This window comes from Brassica oleracea, chromosome C2 (assembly GCF_000695525.1).
Source record: "Brassica oleracea var. oleracea cultivar TO1000 chromosome C2, BOL, whole genome shotgun sequence".
NCBI lineage: Eukaryota > Viridiplantae > Streptophyta > Magnoliopsida > Brassicales > Brassicaceae > Brassica > Brassica oleracea.
Window position 1 is genome coordinate 39067275 of NC_027749.1, and position 20063 is coordinate 39087337.

The following is a 20063-nucleotide window of genomic DNA, read 5'->3' on the forward strand; positions in this document are numbered from 1 at the left end:
GACAGACCGAGGAAATTCCGACGGAATTCCGACGCCAACGGCTAGTTCGTCGGAATTTCCTCGGAATTTTGTAAAATCCCCCAACGGTTCTCCAACGGCTATAATATTTCCTCGGAATTAATCGGTTTTTTTTCGAGGAACACATTTTTCCTCGGAATTTCCTCGGAATATTCCGACGGATTGATATTTCCTCGGAATTCCGTCGGTATATTCCGAGGAAATTCCTCGGGATATTCCGAGGATTTCATTTTCCGTCGGAATGTCCGTCAGAATACCGTTGTTTTCTTGTAGTGGTTATTTCACTTAATAGTGCTTTTTCTTAGTAGTGGAAAGAAAATACACTGTCAATCATTAAGATTTGCAGATGCTGATTACTCTCAAAGTTGGTTTCAGATAGGGCAACAATAATTGTCCTCATTTTTTTTTTGGAATATATAATAATTGTCCTTATTTCCTAGAATAAAAATATACTTACTGATTTTTTCATTGTTTTTGACTTGTTGATGAAATCTTCGTAGTTCCAAAGCCTAAGCCAACGAGGAGAACCAAGGTCCTTGCCAAACGTATACATCATATCATTCATAATTATTCGGCTGTCAGATATTGTAATCAGGAACTTGTTGGCGAGATCTCTTACTTCACTCACAGTATCAATGGAGTCAGGATCTCCTGAATCTAGTAAACTCCTAACAAAATATTCATCCTCTGAGTTGAAGAAACACGCTATGTCTAGAAACACATCTTTCTGCCGCTCATTAAGTTGATCAGTAGAAAATCTCCACACATCTTGGAACATCATATTGGAGCTTGTCAGTGTTGCCAATTTATGTTCCCAGTGATCCCGGTCTTTCCCACGAAGTTCCCTACCAAGTAAACTGAGAGCAAGTGGGTGTCCTCGAGCGTAATCCACAAACTTTCTAGAGAGCGTCAGGAAGGTATTGGTGGAACTGCGGATTTTATCATCGAAGACATGATAATTAAAGAGCTGAAAGGCCTCTCTATCATTCAATACCGGTACTACATAAGTATCATGAGCACATCCATCAAGCAATGACTTGTCACATGTTGAAATAACAATCTTGCTTCCCTTCTTAATCCAACCAAGGTTACCGAGAAGAAACTATAATTGTTTCTTGTCGCTCAAGTCATCAAGAACAACAAAAACTTTAGTATGAAGCAATGTATCCTTCACAGATTCATGCGTTGTCTTGTCACTTATCAATGGAAACTTTCCCTCTATTAAAACTTCCAGAAGAGTCTTTCGCAGCCACACTGGTCCATAGTCGTTTGACTTCTTACGGATATTTAGAAGAGGCACACAGCGTATAAACTGGCTGTTCCACTTCTGGTGCAGCATCACTGCGAGAGTGGTTTTACCAATACCAGGCATTCCAACAACTCCAATAATGCGAGTTTTGTCGCAGTCAAACTCTAACTTCTTCTCCAATTGCTCCATGTGATGTTCCATTCCAAAGAGGTGCTGCTTGTTCTGATAAGTTTTATGCTTTTCACCTGTCCCTATGGGCAATCCAGTACTTTTTCCTCTCTCTGTCGAAGGAAAGAGAGATGGATTTTCTCCTTCCCACAGAGAAACTCTCTTTAGGACTTCATTGACGGCAAAAGTGATGAACTCGGTCTCAGAACTGCCAAACCGTTCAGAAAAAAAAAAAAACTGGATTCAATCTAATAATTTCAGCAAGAAAGAATTCAGGAATATATTATAATCTTAGTTACCTGTGCTCCTTCAAATAGATCCCCTCCATGGACGCAACAGACTCCAAAGCTTCCTTCCAGCTAACGATATGGCTATCCCGATTAATACGCCACAAATTCCAAAATTTAACCCCGAAATCACCCTTTAGTTGTGTAACCTCCCATAGCTCCACTTTGTAGAAGATTGGAATGACTAATAGTTTCCCTCTTTCCATAAGTTCTTTGATCTTCAGCAGCTCGTTTAAGCACCAACTTGATTCTGCGTACCCGCTCGAGAAGATTACCAGTGCGATCCTCGACTCCTTAATCCCATTCACAAGAAGTTCTGTAAGATCTCCACGCGGCAACTCATCAACATCTATATAGACTCCATCCTTTTTCAAGGCCTCGCCAACAAAGCCATGACGCAGGTCGTCTCCCCAGAAATTGATGAACATTTTATGCTCTGGCAATGGCTTCGCCATGGTAGAGCTTTCAGTTACATTTTCTTGCTTCTTTTCACCAACGACTGGTTCAACTCTCTTGTTCTCAACATAATTCTGTAAATTAAAGGTCACAACAGTGTTTCCTTCATAGTCAATGAAATTGTCATCCTTTCTGGGATTCACATCGTCATCTCTGCTTGAATTTGCTTCAGCTTCCTTTGAATTTATATCCCAGATAAAGTCGACCATACCACTGCCACAGGAGTGTAAGAGAAACAATAAGATCCTCCAATCGCGTAAGGCCTATTTAATGATAGTTTAGTCTCATCCTACGCTATATGTAAGTAAGAGGTTTCAATTAACCACAACGGTTGCAACACCTTTGCCAATTTTTCCTCTTGTCAATGTATAGGGAAAAACATGAAGAGAAAACAAAGCCGTAAAGTGATACCGCTATAAATCCAGTATAACTTAATCTTGTATGCATGACAGAATTTATTATTTCACAAATTTACTAACCATAGCGGGAGAGGTTCAAATTTACGTTTTCTAGACTTCAAAAGAAAAGAAAAAACATGCAGCAGTAAGTTTAGTTTTGGAGTTATCGAGCAAAGCTTTAGGAATCTTACCTGGTACCTTCTTATTTCGCTGAAGAAGAGTTGTAACCTAAGAGGAAATGAGTTTAGGAACAGCATATTGAAAGTTTTTAGAGGGTATAACATCTTCGTCAACGTTTGTTCTTGGCTAATTTCGAATCTGCCAATTATCGTTCACCTGCCCTTATCCTTTTTTTTGTTTTTTTACGACTACACTTGTTACATAAATATACAAGAAAATTAGTTGTTTACAAAGTTAAAATAAAATAATGAAGCTAGTTGGGAGTTTCTTTTTTTTTCTTGAATATAACTAGTTGCCGCTTTTCGAATCTACGAAAGTGGACGTTGAATCCGTCCCTTGGGACAACCGTAGCGCACCTCGACTGGACGAAAACTGATAAACACTTTGGTATTGAGGTTTTCTCTCAAAGGAACATCTCCTCCAACGCTCAATTTCTAAAGATAGGCCAATGTCCCACGTAACAAATTCATAGGAGTGATTAACTGAACGATCTCATATATAGACAGATAAACAATAACACGTTTGAATAGATTGTATTAACACCAAACACCAATACTTCCTTCAGAATGTCACAAGTTACAACAATAACAAAAACCCTACTTAACCCCCCCATTTGGTTGTTTCAGCAGGGAAGAGTTTCAGGTAGCTCCCGATGTCCTTAAAATTCAATTCCCCGATCCAATTTTCCAAGTCACTGCAACAACCAAAAAATATCTGAATCTCTTCTTTTAACCAAAATCATGCCCCAAAATTCCTTTTGATCAAAAGAGAAAAAGACAAAAATAGCACTAAATCAAGTTTATGTTCCCAAACTAGCGCTCAAGGTCAAAAGTCACAAAAATAGCACTTAATGTTTTATCAAAAGTCACAAACTTAGGGTTTAGAGTTAAAGGGTGGGGTTTAGGATTTAGGGTTTAAGGTTTAGGGTTTAGAGTTTAGGGTTTAGATTTTAGGGTTTAAAGTTTAGGATTTATGGTTTAGGGTTTAGAGTTGAGAAATGAAGTTTTGGGATAAGATTTCAAATTTTGAAAAATAAAAAAATTAAAATTTTCAAAGGATAAACTTAGAAAGATGCTATTTTGGTCATTTTAGTTTTTGAGTGCTATTTTTGTGATATAAACTTAGAAATGTGCTATTTTGAAAATTTGCCCATATCAAAACTTCTGAGCACTGACAAAGGTCTGTCGTCCTTATCCCCCTCAATACAACACGATTTGGAGTAAACTTTTAAGAATAGAGCATGCTTGAAGTTATCCGATCTTGTTCAAAACGTTGATAGGCTCTTCTAGTTCTCAGAAACAAGACAACACTTGAAGCTAGCCCAATCACCGACAAGCATCCCCACCACACAAACGTTAGGAAATAACAGTCTCGTCCCATACATATCACTGACTCCGTCTTTGACCCAGCCATGCTATGAGATTCATAGACCAGAGCAGCTAAGAAACCGTAGACCAATGATCCTATCGGTATGTTTGTGATGAGGATGTTGTGGTTAACCCCAACGCTGTTAGGTCCAGAAAGCTCAGATGTGATAGAAACTGCTGCTGCTAATATGAAACCAGAGCTTAGACCAATTAGAGCTGGTCCTGCTTGTAACGCCGACAAACTTCCTGATGATGCCAATAAGAAAAGAGCGATTGTGGTTGGTAAAAGAGCAACGGTTAGCCACCCTGTTCTAGCGAAATAAAACTTCCTGCACAATTCACATTGCAGTAACATCACAATCTTCTCAATGGTGCCAGAGGAGTAAAAAGGCTTGTGTTAGGGACTTACGCTCTGATATAGTCTGGTGTTGCTGAAAGCAATCGACCGAAGAATGAGAAGGACGAATAAAGTGTGACAAGAGTTGTTGTCTCGGAGCTTTGTCCTAAAGATTGTGCAATCTGTCCGAGGTTGTTGCTATAGACAAGTCCAATCGTGCCACCGCAAAAATATGCTACGTAGTAAAGCCAAAAATCTGATCTGCACAAGAGCAGATACAAAGGATGCTCTTCTCCAAGCATTCCAAGCTGATTTCTTGTAATGAGCTTACTGCAACAAGATCCGTTGTCATCTTCGATGAAACTCTTCTGATTAGGAGTAATGGCCGTTCGCACTACATCATCGTTTAGCAACTGATAGCCTTCGAGGCATTCCTTTATGTATCTCAAGCTCATCCACATCAACAAGAATGAAACCGGAACCTTCTAAACGGAAACTGGAGTGTACGTTGTGCAGATACCAATTACGAGCGTAGACAAGACCGGGAAGGCATAAAGGGAGAATCAAGAGAAGAATCGATCCACCAAAGAGGAGACGAGCTGAGGTCACATCAGAAGTCTTGGAACCAAAGAGAAGCAGATAAACACCGTTCAGAACAGCTAATATGTTAAGCAAGAGAAACATGAGAGAGTCCCTTCGAACTCCATCTGGTGGAAGAGGTTCAAGAGGCGGTTGGCGAAGAATAGGGATGAGAGCAGCGAAGGAGACGATAAGAGGTATAAGGGCGTTTAAGAGAAGGTATAGCTGTGTGGAGATAGGATTGATTGTGTTGTAAGCAAGAGTGTATAACGCAGCACTTACGCCGTTGAAGCTGGCTGTGAGGGAAAGCGCAAGTGATCTGTTTGCAGGGAAGTTTCTGATGCAGAGCACAAAGCAGACTGTGTTAAACCAACAGATACTTAGTCCAGCTAACAAGCAACACAGAAACACCTGCCACAAAATCACAAAAACATGCTTAAATCCCAAGATGTTTCTGAGACATTGTGATCAAGAATTATATAAAAATCCAAGAAAGTTAATCATTCCTCGAAAAAAATTTCAGAAATTAAAATATTTTATTGACCAGCTAAGTGGAAGATAAATAAAAAAACGGGAATCATTCAACCATAATACTCTTATCTTAAAATTCAATATATATATTTTTTTATCACATGACAAAGATCCTCCTATGTCTACTCAACAAAAACAAGAATAGTTCAGAATGCAAGAAAGTCAAATTTGTAAATGATTTTTGGCCACAGAGAGAAAAGAATAATACTATAAGAAACGAAGATCCGATCACAAGAAACTGAAGGTTCTCGAGATAGCCATCGTCAGATCCCACAGACAAAGCAGAAGCAAGCCAAAGAAAGTCACGTGCGACCAACCAGTCAAATGAAAATTCATTTCTAAACTACCATACTAGTCATCACCAACTCTTCTTCCAAACTTCCAAATTTTGATTTCATCTCATTTACAACCAGAAAAGAAAACATTTTTACATAGAAAATCAGAAGTGTGAATATACCAAACCTGGTCCTATGTACTTAGCGGTCTAATGCAGTAAAAAGTTTTTGCCCATAAACTAACCATAATATAAAAATCTCTTGATGTCTTCAAACTTTTTATATAAATTTTGGCGTTTAATGCTAGTACTTCGTGATGAAGTAAACTACTAAAAACACTAATCTGATTCAAAGAAATAGATATGATGATGTCAATAACTGAAAAACTGAATATAATTTTCAAAAATCAAGATTTAGCTATACACTCCTCATGAACTTTCTTGAAAGCATCAATCAAACTGATTCACCGATTAAACAAGATAGACAACAATAAGCTCAAGAAACTGAAATGTTGAGGAAATTATAATTACCCGAATGTACGGCAAAGAGATAACGTTAGTGATAACGAGCCACTGAATACCATAACCAACGAACCCCATTATCGCCGCCGCAAAGAGGACCGTCCAGAGAGGGAAGTACAGTAGCGCAAGTCCCGACGACCATCCGAAAACTTTGCCGAGATCCGAAGCGACGGCGAGATAGTTCAGCTGTACCTGTGAGATCCCTAGAACCGATTTCAAATCCGACGAGTACGTCGAGAAATCGAAATTCGTACCAGTGAAAGCTTGAATCCAGATCGTCGCCACTAGAATCATCCACTTCCTCGATTTTCCCGCCATCTCTTTCAAATCTCCTACGTTGGTTCCTAAATCTCCGGAGCTTTTTGCTTCTTTTTTGTGTTCTCTCGATACGATGTGTTTGGTAGTGTAAGTGAAGCTTTGCTCTCTAATGAAAAAACGAATCATAATCGTTTACGTGGCGGCATCGGTAGATGAGGTGTAAACCGGGTTGGAATTGATTTTATTTGGTTTGCTTTGTTTAATTGTAAGTTGGGCCCTTGAACCAATATGAATTTTCTTTTTGACGACGAACCAATATGATTTATTTTCATGATTGATAAGTTCACAGTGATTTGGATTTGGTATTAATGAATTCTGGTTTGCTTGGCTGCTTCTGTCGCGGCCATGAATTCTGCTTCGCATGAGGATAAAGCCATGGTCTCTTGTTTTTGTGAGTACCAAGAGATTGGACACTGATTTAAATAGAATATGTGCCCCGTGGTGCTTCTACCATCATCTTCATCGATATTATGACTCGAATCACTGTACCCTGTGAACTCGAGCTTGTCTGCACGTTTGAAAGTTAGACTGAGAGAGACAGTCCCTTTTAAGTACCATAGCACTTGTTTTAATGTCGCACCGTGAGAAGTCTTTGGATCATGCATGTAGTTACCAAGCAATCCGACACAGAAGTCTGACGGTTCCTCATTTAATAATAGTAGTAGACGCTCTCCTTCTTCTTCTGCAAGATATATATAATCATCTAAATATCTAGGTTTCTTACTGACTCTTGTTGATTTTCTCGTTGGCACTTCCTCGGTTGTGGTATCTTGTTCGTTGGTTGTTGGTAGTTCATTGATCTTGCTTACTTCTTCTTCTTCTTCATTATTAGTTTCTTCCTCTGCTTCGTCTGTGTTTTCTTCTATGCTCTGGTTACGATAGACACCGAATGTGACTCTGAATTGCCTTATTTCTCCACTTCCATGCAGTATTTTCTTCGAACACAACGTCTCAGCTTACTATGATTCTTCTGCTTGTAGTTTCGAGCACCCTATAAGCTTTTGAGCCAGGTTCGGTTCCTAAGTACACAAGGGTTTGGGATCTATCATCTAGCTTCTTCACGTTAGTTGCTTCGTTCTTGGTATATCCGATACATCCAAACACTTGTAAGTGTTTTATGCTAGGTTTTCTTCCTTTAAAAGCTTCATATGGGTTTTTATTCTCTAGGGGTTTCATTGCAACTCGGTTGATTATGTATGTAGAATGTTGTACAGCTTCTTCCCAAAGGTAATTTAGAACTTCCATGTGCTTAAGAATGCTTCTCATCATCTCTAACAAAGTTATGTGTTTCTTCTCTCCACAACTCCGTTTTTTTCTGGAGCGTATGGAGCTGTTAGGTTCCTTTGGATGCCAGATGTCTCGCAGAAAATAGTAAATTTCGAGCTGGTAAACTCGCCACCTCGATCAGTTTGAAATTTTTTTATTGTTGCTTTTGTTTCGTGCTCGGCTATAGCTTTGAACCGTTTGAAATTGTTAAAAGCTTCTCCCTTCTCTTTCAACAAGATAGACCACATGTAACCTGTGTGATCATCTATTAGCACGAAAATATATCGGTTTCCTCCTGCTGTGGACGGTGTTATCGGTCCACACAAGTCACCATGAACAAGCTCTAGTACTTCTGCAGCCCGGTAAGAGGTTGATTGTGAAAGGGTTGTCATGTTTGCTTGCCAAGCAAACATGACTCGCATGTTCCTCTTTCGACTTTGAGGATTGGTATGTGCCAATCACAAGCTCCTTCCCTATCATCCTCTTCATTTCATCCGCTCCCATGTGCCCTAGCCTGTCATGCCATCTTGTTGTTTTGTCTTGCATTCGAAGTTGTAAACACATTGTTTCATCTATTTCCATCAGCACTTTGTAGAGGCTATTTCATGATCTTGTTGCTCTTACAATCATGTTTCCATCTTTATCGTGAAGTGTAAGATAGTCTTATCTCATTCTCACATCGCATCCAGACTCTGTGGCTTGTCCTAGACTGATTATATTGCTCTTAAAATCAGGAATAAAGCATACATCGGCAAGGATTTTTCTTTCTCCGTTTTGACTGATAAAAAGAATGGATCCTATGGAATCAACAACGAATCTTACTTTTCCTGAGATTGTTTCATAAATTTTGTTGAAGTAGCTTCGGTTTCCAGTCATATGGTTGCTTGCTCCCATTTTCTAAGTACCAAATTCGATCTCCATCATTACTGGATTCAAACTATTTTGGTTTCACATTTCTTTCTTTAAGGTAGACAACTTCATGCATCATCAAACTTTCAGCTTCTTGCGTCTCATCCTCTTTATTCTCTGTCGCTTCTTGCAGTTTGAGCAATCTATCAGGACAGGCCGAGGCAAAGTGACCGGTTTTGTCACACCGAAAGCAGGTGATCTTGGATATATCTAATTGTTCCCAATACCTACATCGGCCTCTTCCTCTACCGTAATATCTACCCCCACGACCTCTTCCTTTCTATTCCTATGGTAGTCTCATTGAGATTTTGCCTCCATGTTTGCATACATAAGTTTTCTTTGATTCTCTTGAGTCTCATTTTCTTCATCGCATATACGTTCTTCATATGTCTTTAACTGCCCGATAATGTCTTCGAAGCAAGTAATTTTTAGGTTTAGGATTTGTTCCAAAGAAGCAACGATGTGATACTTCTTTCACGGTATACTTTGTAGAAATTTCTTAACAAGCTTAGAGTCATCCATGGTTTCTCCCAATGCATCCGATTTTGACGAGATCTCAGATAACTTGCGAATGAAGTCATCAATATTATCAGTATCCTTCATCTTTAATCTGTCAAATTCGGTCATTAGGGTTTGTTATCGAGCCTTTCTAACTCTGTCAGCTCCTACATGACGTGCCTTGATTACGTCCCAAACCTTTTTCGCTGTATCTAGGTCACCAACTTGAAGAATGAGAGTTTCCGGAATTGACTGCAACAGAAGAGCGGTTGCCATGTTGTCCTTGTCAGTTTCGTTCGACTCATTCTCTACTACCTCCCATACTTTGTGAACCTTGAGTAAGATCTTCATTCAGATAGTCCATACCGTATAGTTCGTTGTGGTAAGCATCGGACAGATGATTGATGAGGACCCTCCATCCTTCTTCGTCGCAGTTGTTGTTGTGTCTCCCATAGTTTATCGGAAAAAAATTGTTTGCTCTGATACAAAATATTGAGTTTAAGGATTGTATATGATCACAAAATAACAAAGAATCATTCTCTTTATTAATTTCTTAAGGAGAATATCTCAAAACCTTAAACTCCATCAAACACAATCTCTAAAACTCATAAGTTCATGCTACAACTCAGCATCTTCTTATATAGAGAATAAAGTTCCTAAACCACTAGTAAAACTGTTATCCTAAACATATCTCGATTAGGATTAGTGTAACTTGGTTCCCAAGTTAACTTCAAATCCATCTCCAACGAGATTAACTAATCAAGACTTAGGGTCTAGAGTTAAGTTGTGGGGTTTTGAAGGTCGGATTTCAAATTAAAAATATATATATTAAAAATTTCAAAATAAAAAAAGTCATTTCGATCATTTTTAAGGCTATTTCGGTGACAAAAAAAAAACTTTTTAAAAAAAAAACTATTTGAGAGAATTGCCCTGAACAAAAACATAAAAAAAGATTATTGTTAGTCTTTTTTTTCCTTAACAAAAATGGCGGTTAGTTACACGAACAATATGGCTATATGTCGACATAAAAGTAATATATTCAAAACTATACAAACTATATGAATCATGTAACAACATTCTTTAACTAATATGTGTTATTTTAGTAATACCATTAACATAATTCTAATAGCCATAACAGTAAAATGGATTTGTAGCATGACAATTTATGATGATGTTTTGACATGTCATTACATGTTATATATGTGTATAGAGTTGCATTTTTAATGTTTGACATATGTAATAATCTTTTTAATCACTTGATTATGTTTTATGATTTATTTTTCATAGTGTTTGCTAGAAAATATCAAATTCCAAATCCTACACACTTATTTGGCCATCAAAACTATGTTTATAGTGAACACTATAACACATATTAGTTCAAAGATATTGTCATGTGATTTATATAGTTTATGCAATTTTAATATAGTTTTTGTTCAAATGTGTAATTTTGTGGTGGTATACATCATGTAACTGAAAAATCGTTTTTTCTTGAGAATATCAATCATATGGTACTTTTTACCAATCATATGCTCTTTGATCAAAATTCATAAGAGAGGTTGGAAATTTTCGTTCAAATATCACCATCTTAACAATTTTTCATTTTAAATACATTACGTTTTCATCTTCAAAAGAAGAAAATACTCACTAATAATCTTATCTAAATAATATAAAAATCATAGAAATAAGACTTATATTTTCATTTTACCAAGAAAAATACTCATTGAAAAAGAAACTCAAAAATAATATTTTAAAAAACTTACTAAAACATACAAGAAAAATGAATTATTAAAAACAACAACAACATCCAGTCAAATCTTACAACGATGGAAATACTGATGATTAGATCACCGAGCAAATGTTATTTAGAACATAGTAAATGACACAATTACATCAACAGATGACTTTTCCATTAACATCATAAATATATATGTATACTAGGTTCGGCGGGCGGGATATACTTTACTTATGATTTAAGTTATTATTTTTTGTATAATTTTGTGATTTGTGTTTTGGATTTGCATTTGCAAAAGATGTGTATGATAATTATTTTTTCTTTTTAAAAAGTTTTAGATGAGAAAATATTATATGTGATAAGATATATTTTGCTTGAAATATTACATTAATGTACTCGAAATTATAACAAAACTATTCATAAATTAACCATTTTCATCTTTTTTATGAATCGTTCTTATTTATTCTTAAAATTAATATTTTGTATTACATTGTATATTTTTGAATTACATTATGTATATATTGCGTATCTCTGTAACATGCAACAATATTAGAACTGTACACCTTAACTTGAGAGTATAATCATATGTTGTACATGTAAAGAGGATGACGACGTTTCTTCTTAGTGGTTTAACTCACCCGATCAGCAAAATTAGCTAGTGGCGATCTAAAATGCGTGAGAGAAGTGAAACTGAATCCTAAAAGCTTAAACTGGAATGTGAACGTCCTTGCACACAGTATCTTGGTGGCATTGTGGGAGGGCCACCAAGATACTGTGTGCAAGGACGTTCACATTCCAGTTTAAGCTTTTAGGATTCAGTTTCACTTCTCTCACGCATTTTAGATCGCCACTAGCTAATTTTGCTGATCGGGTACTAAGAAGAAACGTCGTCATCCTCTTTACATGTACAACATATGATTATACTCTCAAGTTAAGGTGTACAGTTCTAATATTGTTGCATGTTACAGAGATACGCAATATATATATATATATATATATACATAATGTAATTCAAAAATATACAATGTAATACAAAATATTAATTTTAAGAATAAATAAGAACGATTCATAAAAAAGATGAAAATGGTTAATTTATGAATAGTTTTGTTATAATTTCTTGGTGGCATTGTGGGAGGGCCATCTCATGTGGGTCTTCGAACCTGCGTCAAGTATTTATGAATTATGAGTGATGAAAGAGGTGGAAAGCTCTACAAAACTAAAGTATGATGATACAGAGGAAATGAAAGAAACTAACCGTATACAACCGTTTCAATACTTTCTCCCTAGTTTTTTTCTTGCCTTGGTGTGAGTTCTCCTGTGTATGTTTGCCACTTGATTTCTTCAACATCCTCCTTTATGTTTAGACAGTTCAAGAGATAAATTAATTCAGAACTTAAGAAGATTAATTTGACAATTAAGTCTCAGTAACACTTACAATACAAAAGTAATAGTTACATCTTCTTCCTCAATAGCATTTTTTTCCAATGCCCCAAAACCATCCGCCGTATATGGTTTCTGTCTTGCTCTCCGAAGTAAAGCCTCTCATTCCGACACCTATCTCTCAACTGCGCTTATCTCATTAATTGAGTCTAGATCCATACTTTTATTATTTGCGCGCAGCCAAAAGAAAAAATCTTCACTACAACTCAGGAAAACTTCTTTCTAGAATATTTTTCTTTCAACAAACACATGATTAAGAACATTTGAGATGCATATAAGAACATGCAAAACCATTAACAAAATAGCATATATCGAACCACAGCCCATGCAAAGTAGTTGATTAATCAAACGGCGGTAAATATTACTGAAAATAGGAAATAAAATGCAAGATCAGAAAATTCTAACCTGTTGTATCAGCATCCCACGGAAAAAAAATCATATTTTGCTGAATAACCAATTTGCAAAACATAACAGTTCAGAAAAAAATTCACACCTTGAAGCAACCTTTATCATTGTCTCATCCACCTAACAAATGGGAGCCATTGATCTGTCTCTCTGACAGAATGTCATCGGTGTATGTTGATGTTGCGTTCAGTGAGCAACCACGATGATGAAACAATCTCAAAGGAAGCGCAGGTATAGGTGGAAGGGGTGAAAAGTGTCACAGATAAGGTGGACACGTTCACTCAGTCATAATGACAGAAGCGGTGGCCATTGAAACTTTTGTTCAGAACCATCATCCATGTGTTCTTCTTATCTGAGCTACTACCAATAAGTTTACAAAAAAAGGCCTTTGATTCATAAAGTTCACAACTTTCGTATGTATGTAATCAAAAAGAGTAGAGAGGAGCAACATTACCAAAGTTATCGAGAGTAGAAGGTAACACCAAACTCTCCCAAGTTCTCTGTTCAAGAACAAACTTTAAAGTTGGATATTTTGAAACGTTGAGCTACAAACATGAAACATCGCAGTCGATACACAAATGAAAAAAAAAAGCCAAGAAGGAACCTGGATCATGGGTTTGCCGAGGATTTGCATGTGGTTGCTTACGAATTGAGAGGAAGTGTAACAGTCAGTGATTATCCCGTTGACCCTGATGGGAAGAAATAGCCATTCCGGGATGACGAATTTGTGATGATTACAATGACAAAGAAGAAAGTGATGATCTTCACAACTCCAAACTCGCTTATTCATAGATCGAGATCTACAAACATTGAGATAAGAGGTGCATTGAATGAAAAGTTGTGGGATGAGTGGATCGGTGATGTTAATGAAAACTTTAATATGGTTCACTGTAGAATCATTATTTGTATCCACGGTTAACAAGTCATACTAAAGCCATTAATTAATAATTTAATATAATATATTTGATTATTCACATTAATCAATCAAATATATTACATTTCTAGAAAATCTTAACAATCAATAAGGATATTAGTAATGAATTAATTTTAGCTATAAAAATTTGGTAAATACATAGCAAAGTTAGAAAATGTGAAAATGCAATAATCTTTTATGTCATTTAAATAGAGAGATTGATAAAAAAATATAATATAAATATTCACAACAGTGTAGTAGTAGTTAATGTGTATTGAATAATCTATCAAAAAAATTTATAATTTATAATTAATATAAATATCAATACACTTATAAATACACTTATAATTTTACATATACAAACAAAAAGATCTAAATATCAGTGATTTAAAAGGTATATTTATATAAAAACTTAAGTAAGAAAATAATACATCATACTTCGGATACAGTTTCATAAAAATATATAGAAATCATTTATCTTTTATTATTTTAAAATTGAAATAGAACAATATTTTTAATATAATCTAGCGCGTAGCGCGAATTGAAAATCTAGTATTTAAAAAAGATTCACCTAATCATACTACATACAAAGTTACATCCATTTATTTACTTTAACCAAAAAAGCTATTACGGAACAACATTTTCTTAAACAACTAGTGAAGGCATTTTCGTCCCAAATATACTTAAGTTTCTTAGATGCGTCCCTCAATCTAAATGTGCCTCTAAATGTTAAAAAGGAAAAAAATATGTTAATTTGATAATGCACTTAACAAAAATTGATTGCCTACTCATAATATTTTTAATAGTTTACATGTGTTAAACTAATCCAATAAACTATTTCATCGATTATAGTCGAGATTGTTGTTTGATGATAAATAAATAAATAAAAAGGGTAGATTATATATCTTCTTTAGGAAGAAAAATGTCAAAACATTTGTCCAGCTAAGAGAAAATGGTAAATATGAAAAAGCTATAAAACTGATAGTCAAAGAGAACAACACACTATTGTTATGGATTTTTACATAAATTCAACTTTGTGAAAATACTACACAGGTTTTCTAAACCTAAATCATGAGTTACACATTTACAAATAAGTGTTTTTGTGAAAAAATAATTGTTACTGTTTGTCGTTAACTAGTACTGTCTTTTTACACATCCACTGTTTTTTGGTACTCCCAGTAAAATCAAATTTGGTTTGAAACACATATGCAACTCAATCAGCATGATTAACCCGGAGTTCTTAGGATGGAGTTCTTAGTGGAAGTTAAGAAACTGCTTCTTAACTTTTAACTAAAAAAGATAAGAACCGGTTCTTAAATAAGGACTTTAAGAACCGGTTCTTAGCCTTTTTAGTTAAAAGTTAAGAAACAGTTTCTTAACTTCCGCTAAAAACCTCACTCTAAGAACCTCGGGTTAATTATGGTCTCAGTGCACACGCAGTGGTGCAAAAATATGTGATTACCTTGACTAATATAATATTAAAATAAAGAAATGCAGGAGAGAGATAACACAATTCGTTGGAAAGAATTGTTTCCAAGACCAACTCACCACTTATCTTTTTCTTATTAGTTCAATTGTTTTTTGACACTAAAATTAAAATAAATAATAAAATTATTTTTGATATATTATTATAATAACGATAAAAAAATAAACCTTTTTATAGATACCCTCTGCTAAGAGCATCATTATCCATGATACCCATTAAGGGTCTCTTAACTATTTTTTATTAGTATTTAAGGAGTTTATTAGGCTAAGAGACTTTGTTAAGAAATTTCTATTTTTATATCCTCCATTGCAAGTCTCTAATATTAGAGTTCTTAAAAAAAATTGTGTATTTCTCTTAACATCAATAACTTTGTAGATGATCTTTTTGTGTTACAAGTTACGTTACATAAACTGGATTTGGATGGAGAAACAATGTAGTAATCGAAATGTTGCCTTAGTTGCATCTCGGTTTCACTTTTCCAAGAAGCGTGAGAGGATTGTCCTCTCATTCTTTTGCTCTTCTCTTTATCTTTGATCGCAAAGCCTCTCTTCTTGGCATCCGAGTTCGGTAACGGCTGGTCACCACAAACCGGGCATACCATCCCTCTCGCGCTTGTATATGTTTTCGGCACTCCACATTGCAGACACATCCTAAAGTCATGAAAAGAAAACATTAATGAAGCTAGTATGTGATAATAGGAAAGAATATGATGAAGAGACTTAATTTATACCTTAAGAGATCTTCAGCTTCTTCTTCTGCATTAGGATTGGTTGCAGTAGATATCCGCTTCTCACCATTCCCTGAAGATGGTGGTGGTGCATCGATATCGTTTCTTACTCTCTCATGGATCCCTACTAGTTGAGGTTTTGCTTCCACAACAACACTTATAAAACCAGCTGAAACAGTCAGTGCTTAACCGAGAAAACCAAACTAGATAGAGACAACAAACTCAGTTCCTGGTTTGCTATTTCACAATACGTATGCTTTAAGATGTACCCAAACAAGCTTCTAAATCAACCTTTCACATCTATTTTATGTTATCCCTCTATGATCCAGTGAACCTACTAAACATGGGGATGTGAATGGCACTGGTGGGGTACCTTTAAGTTTAGCTTTCTTCTTTTTGCAGGTAAGACACTTAGCGTGCTCAACATCTCTAGCTGTAGCTTCTTCATCAGCTTCTATATGGTTGTTTAGAAACTCAGGTGGCCCTGATATCTACACATAGAAGCAACACTATAAGCTTTCTCTAGTAACACAACCAGTTCACACACTTGAAACATCAACAAGATTTCTTTATCACATAAAAAAAAACCTAAATCTCAATTACACAAAGCTACAAATCAAATTAACTTTTCTTTTCAATCAATGATAAGAAATCATTTCAGCTTCACCGCGATCTACAAAAAGAGAATGATGATGACCTGAGAGAAAACGTCGTTAGCTGAAGGAAGGCCCGAGTGTTTAGAGCCGGAGTGAGATGCAGAGAAATCGAACACAGACGAAGAAGATCCGTTTCTTTCAACTCCGTGATTCTCATCATCGTCTTCGGAGTTCTCGTAATCTCTCTCCTTTGCATCTTCTTCGTCGAGGGGACCGATAGAGACGATGATTCCACCGAGATAGACGACGGCTGGTTCCATCGACGAGAGATTCCGTCAACGAGAGATCAGATTCGAGGAGAGATGGCCAGAGACAGTCGGTTTCGTCGAGGAGTCAAGAGAGAAGGAGAGAAGAGCATCCGTCGAGAGAGAAGAGAAAGGTGAATGTACGACGCGTGTCCCAAAAACCCGTCTCTTGTGCACTCTAATTAATATACGTCTCTTGTTTAATTAAGCAATTTTCTTTTTTTTAAAAGCTTAAAACACTAAATACCGGTCATAAGAGACCTTGATGAGGCTGCTCTTAGGTGTTAAGTTGTCTGGTAGATTATCATGAGTAAAAATATTATAAAAGTAGATAAATTTGACCTGGAAAACGAGATTGACATCCTTTTCCTGAACATCAGCATAATTGACATTCGGGACCAAGAATCGGACAATGGTTTTGCATTTTTTGTTTTCTCTTTCGCTGATTTTAACTAACAAAAAATTGATAATCTTTCGAGTTACAATTTTCCGTGCAATAAACTGATCAATATATATATTAAAAAAAACTTATACTGCCTTGTCAATTAAAGAGCCTAAAACAAGGCTATATTTGGTAATAACGAACGAGTTAATGATAATATATCTCAGTTTAAATAAATTATTCTTATTTATGAACATTAATTTGATGTGAAATCATGACTTGTAATAAATAAATATTTTTGTATTTAAATTAAACTCATACAATTTACATTAATCCTTTTTTAATAATCATTATTTATAGAGTAGTAATACAGTAAATTTGACCCCCAAAAAGAGTAATACAGTGAATATCTTTTAACCAAAAACATATAATATGGTAAAATGTATTAATGCATAATTACTTTTTGGTATCATGTATTAATTATTAACTGTAATAAAAATTAGCAGATTTTGAAAATCATATATTTGTCTTATTTTCTGCTATAAATATAATAAAATTCAAAATATCACAAATTACATGTCTAAGGAGAGGTATTAAATATTTAAGATTGGTTAAACATTTATTTTATTTTATGATGAATTATGTTATTCTTACTTTTTGGAAATTAATCTAATACACCTTTATGCTGTTCTCTTTTTCTCAAAAATGAATCATTATGAAGTTAATATATGGGGTAACAACAATTTTATAGTATCACTTCTCTTTTGTTAATAGATCAATTCTAAAAAAAACAAAAATTACTGTTGCTATCCTAAAATTTTAAAATCATAAATTTTGTGTCTTAGAAGGACTTATATAAATTTAATATGGTTTAGAAAGAAATTGTAATCTGTGAGATATTAATTTGATATATCATATATATGAAATTTCTTGACGTCGAATAAGTTTTTTCTAAAATTAATAATATACAAGTTTACATTGATCCTTTTTCTTGTCAGTAGATGAATCATTTATAAAGTTGATATTTAAACTTTTACGGTATCATTTCTTTTCAGATCATATCTTAAAATATGGAATAAAATTAACAATTCTTGATTCACAATAAAATAAAATAACTTTAATAAAATAAAATTAATAATATTTTTAAATAACTTTAAATGTTATATATCTTCAAAATACCACAAATTTTATTATAAGAAGTATTCCTATAAATTTAAGATGGGTAAAATTGATATTTATATCTATTATACACTAGTTTTCTATACCTTATGTATTTATACTTGATGTAGAATTAAAAAAAAAAATGTTTTCTCCCTGAAATGGATTATTGAAACAATTTTGACCTTTTTTTGTAACTTAACAATTTTGACCTTTCTTCGCTCGTTTGCGCATTTTGTTAAAATAATTGCTATGAGACTTAGATTATCTTATTTACGTTTCACTCGATCTTCTTCTTTGATTTAGCTGAGAAAATTGTACTTTTAAGAGTCTTTGGTAATTCATCATTTCTTTTGAGATTTTGATAGCATTATGGCACGTTGATCAAGCTTCATATATATGTTCATTACAATTTTAAGCACATCTTTATAAGATTCAAATCTTGGAAGTAAACATCTTAATAACTTCTTAACCGTATACTTTTCTTTTTAATTTGCAATTGAGCTTATCTTAGATATGAAGCTAGCGAGAGATTCATCATTTTCCATCCCAGATTTTCAAATTTGGAAGCCACATGATCAATTCAAATTCATGTGATACTAGAATCGCCTTCAAAGTGATTAATAAATGTATCCCAAGCTTCTTTCACCGATTCACAACCTTGAATTATTTTGAATTGAAGATCCACTGCATGCAGAAAATATGGTTTTTAATGCTTTTGAATTAAACTTGAAAGCAGCCTTATTAGAGTCAATCCACCTGTCTTAGGGCTTTGATGCTAAAGTCCTATCTTCCATAACTATAGTAGGTGCAGTTCATCCTAGTTCGACAGCAGTCCAAGCATCTTTGTCTATTCCACATATGATGTGTCTTATAGATGTCTTCCAATGTCCAATGTTACTTCATCCAGCATGCCAGGTTTCTGTAGCGTAACAAGTTCCTTCAGGGTTTCCGTGTGTTCCGCTGGACCTCAACCTGAGTGTATAATTGAAATCTACTGAGGTGACCTGCTATAATACCAAATGAAAGTTTACAATAAACCAAAATCAAAGGAGTACACAGTTGACTCAAGAACATGTATCTCTTTTATTAGAAATATTTTAAACGATTTTCAACACATCCGTTTTAAACAAAATTACTTGACACCACACACGACTCAAGACAAATCAATTCCTAATTATCCTCACCAAAATCCTAGAAAATCTTGAGACTCTTTTCGACCTCAAGCTTACTAACCTTTACGAAGCACTAGCTCGCCTATGTTAATCTCACAAGCATACATATGATCTTTTTGATTGCAATATCTTTGATCTTTCTTTTTTTCTTTTTTTTTTTAAGTATGTGAATTTCATTAGAAAATGAGAGGGTTTGTTAGTACAAAAAGTTTAAGCAGGCTAACCTTCCTTTGCCAAAAAGATAAAAACAGAGGATGACTACAAACTGGAGCAAAATGCAGAGGATGATTACTCATGCTTTAGCCACAAGCTCATGAGGTTGCGAAATTTCTTACGGTCTTTCCTTGCTGTGATTGAATCCCGAACGAGTATGTCTATCTTCTTGAA

The 20063-nt window shown here is 34.9% G+C and overlaps 3 protein-coding genes across 7 annotated transcripts in view; all 3 read right to left on the minus strand.

Annotated features, from left to right (window-relative positions):
• Positions 1-2858, minus strand: part of LOC106322557 (disease resistance-like protein CSA1) — an 8081-nt gene extending 5223 nt beyond the window's left edge. For 2 of the 5 annotated variants that reach the window (XR_001266452.1, XR_001266451.1), the window contains exons 1-3: positions 2768-2858; positions 1735-2391; positions 476-1643 (exon numbers count right to left, since the gene is read on the minus strand). Coding sequence is in view for 1 of the 5 variants with exons in the window: in XM_013760614.1 (XP_013616068.1) it covers positions 1121-1643; positions 1735-2387 (1176 nt within the window). In the remaining 4 variants the exon portion in view is untranslated. Of the gene's footprint in view, positions 1-298; positions 1644-1734; positions 2392-2767 lie in introns of those variants that run through there. The other 3 variants (XR_001266454.1, XR_001266453.1, XM_013760614.1) reach the window with 3 other exon arrangements.
• Positions 2859-3908: 1050 nt separating this feature from the next.
• Positions 3909-6742, minus strand: LOC106322633 (protein NUCLEAR FUSION DEFECTIVE 4). The gene is given in 4 exon segments (XM_013760715.1): positions 3909-4452; positions 4533-4889; positions 4891-5450; positions 6376-6742. Coding segments are annotated over 4 exon segments (1695 nt in total). The 5' UTR covers positions 6685-6742; the 3' UTR covers positions 3909-3983.
• Positions 6743-9495: 2753 nt separating this feature from the next.
• Positions 9496-16976, minus strand: LOC106324194. Its single transcript, XM_013762205.1, has 5 exons — positions 16758-16976; positions 16421-16551; positions 16064-16216; positions 15734-15983; positions 9496-9690 (listed from the first exon to the last, which is right to left on the minus strand). The coding sequence occupies exons 1-5, from the start codon at positions 16974-16976 to the stop codon at positions 9496-9498; spliced, it is 948 nt and encodes a 315-aa protein (XP_013617659.1).
• Between the last annotated feature and the right edge of the window lie 3087 nt (positions 16977-20063).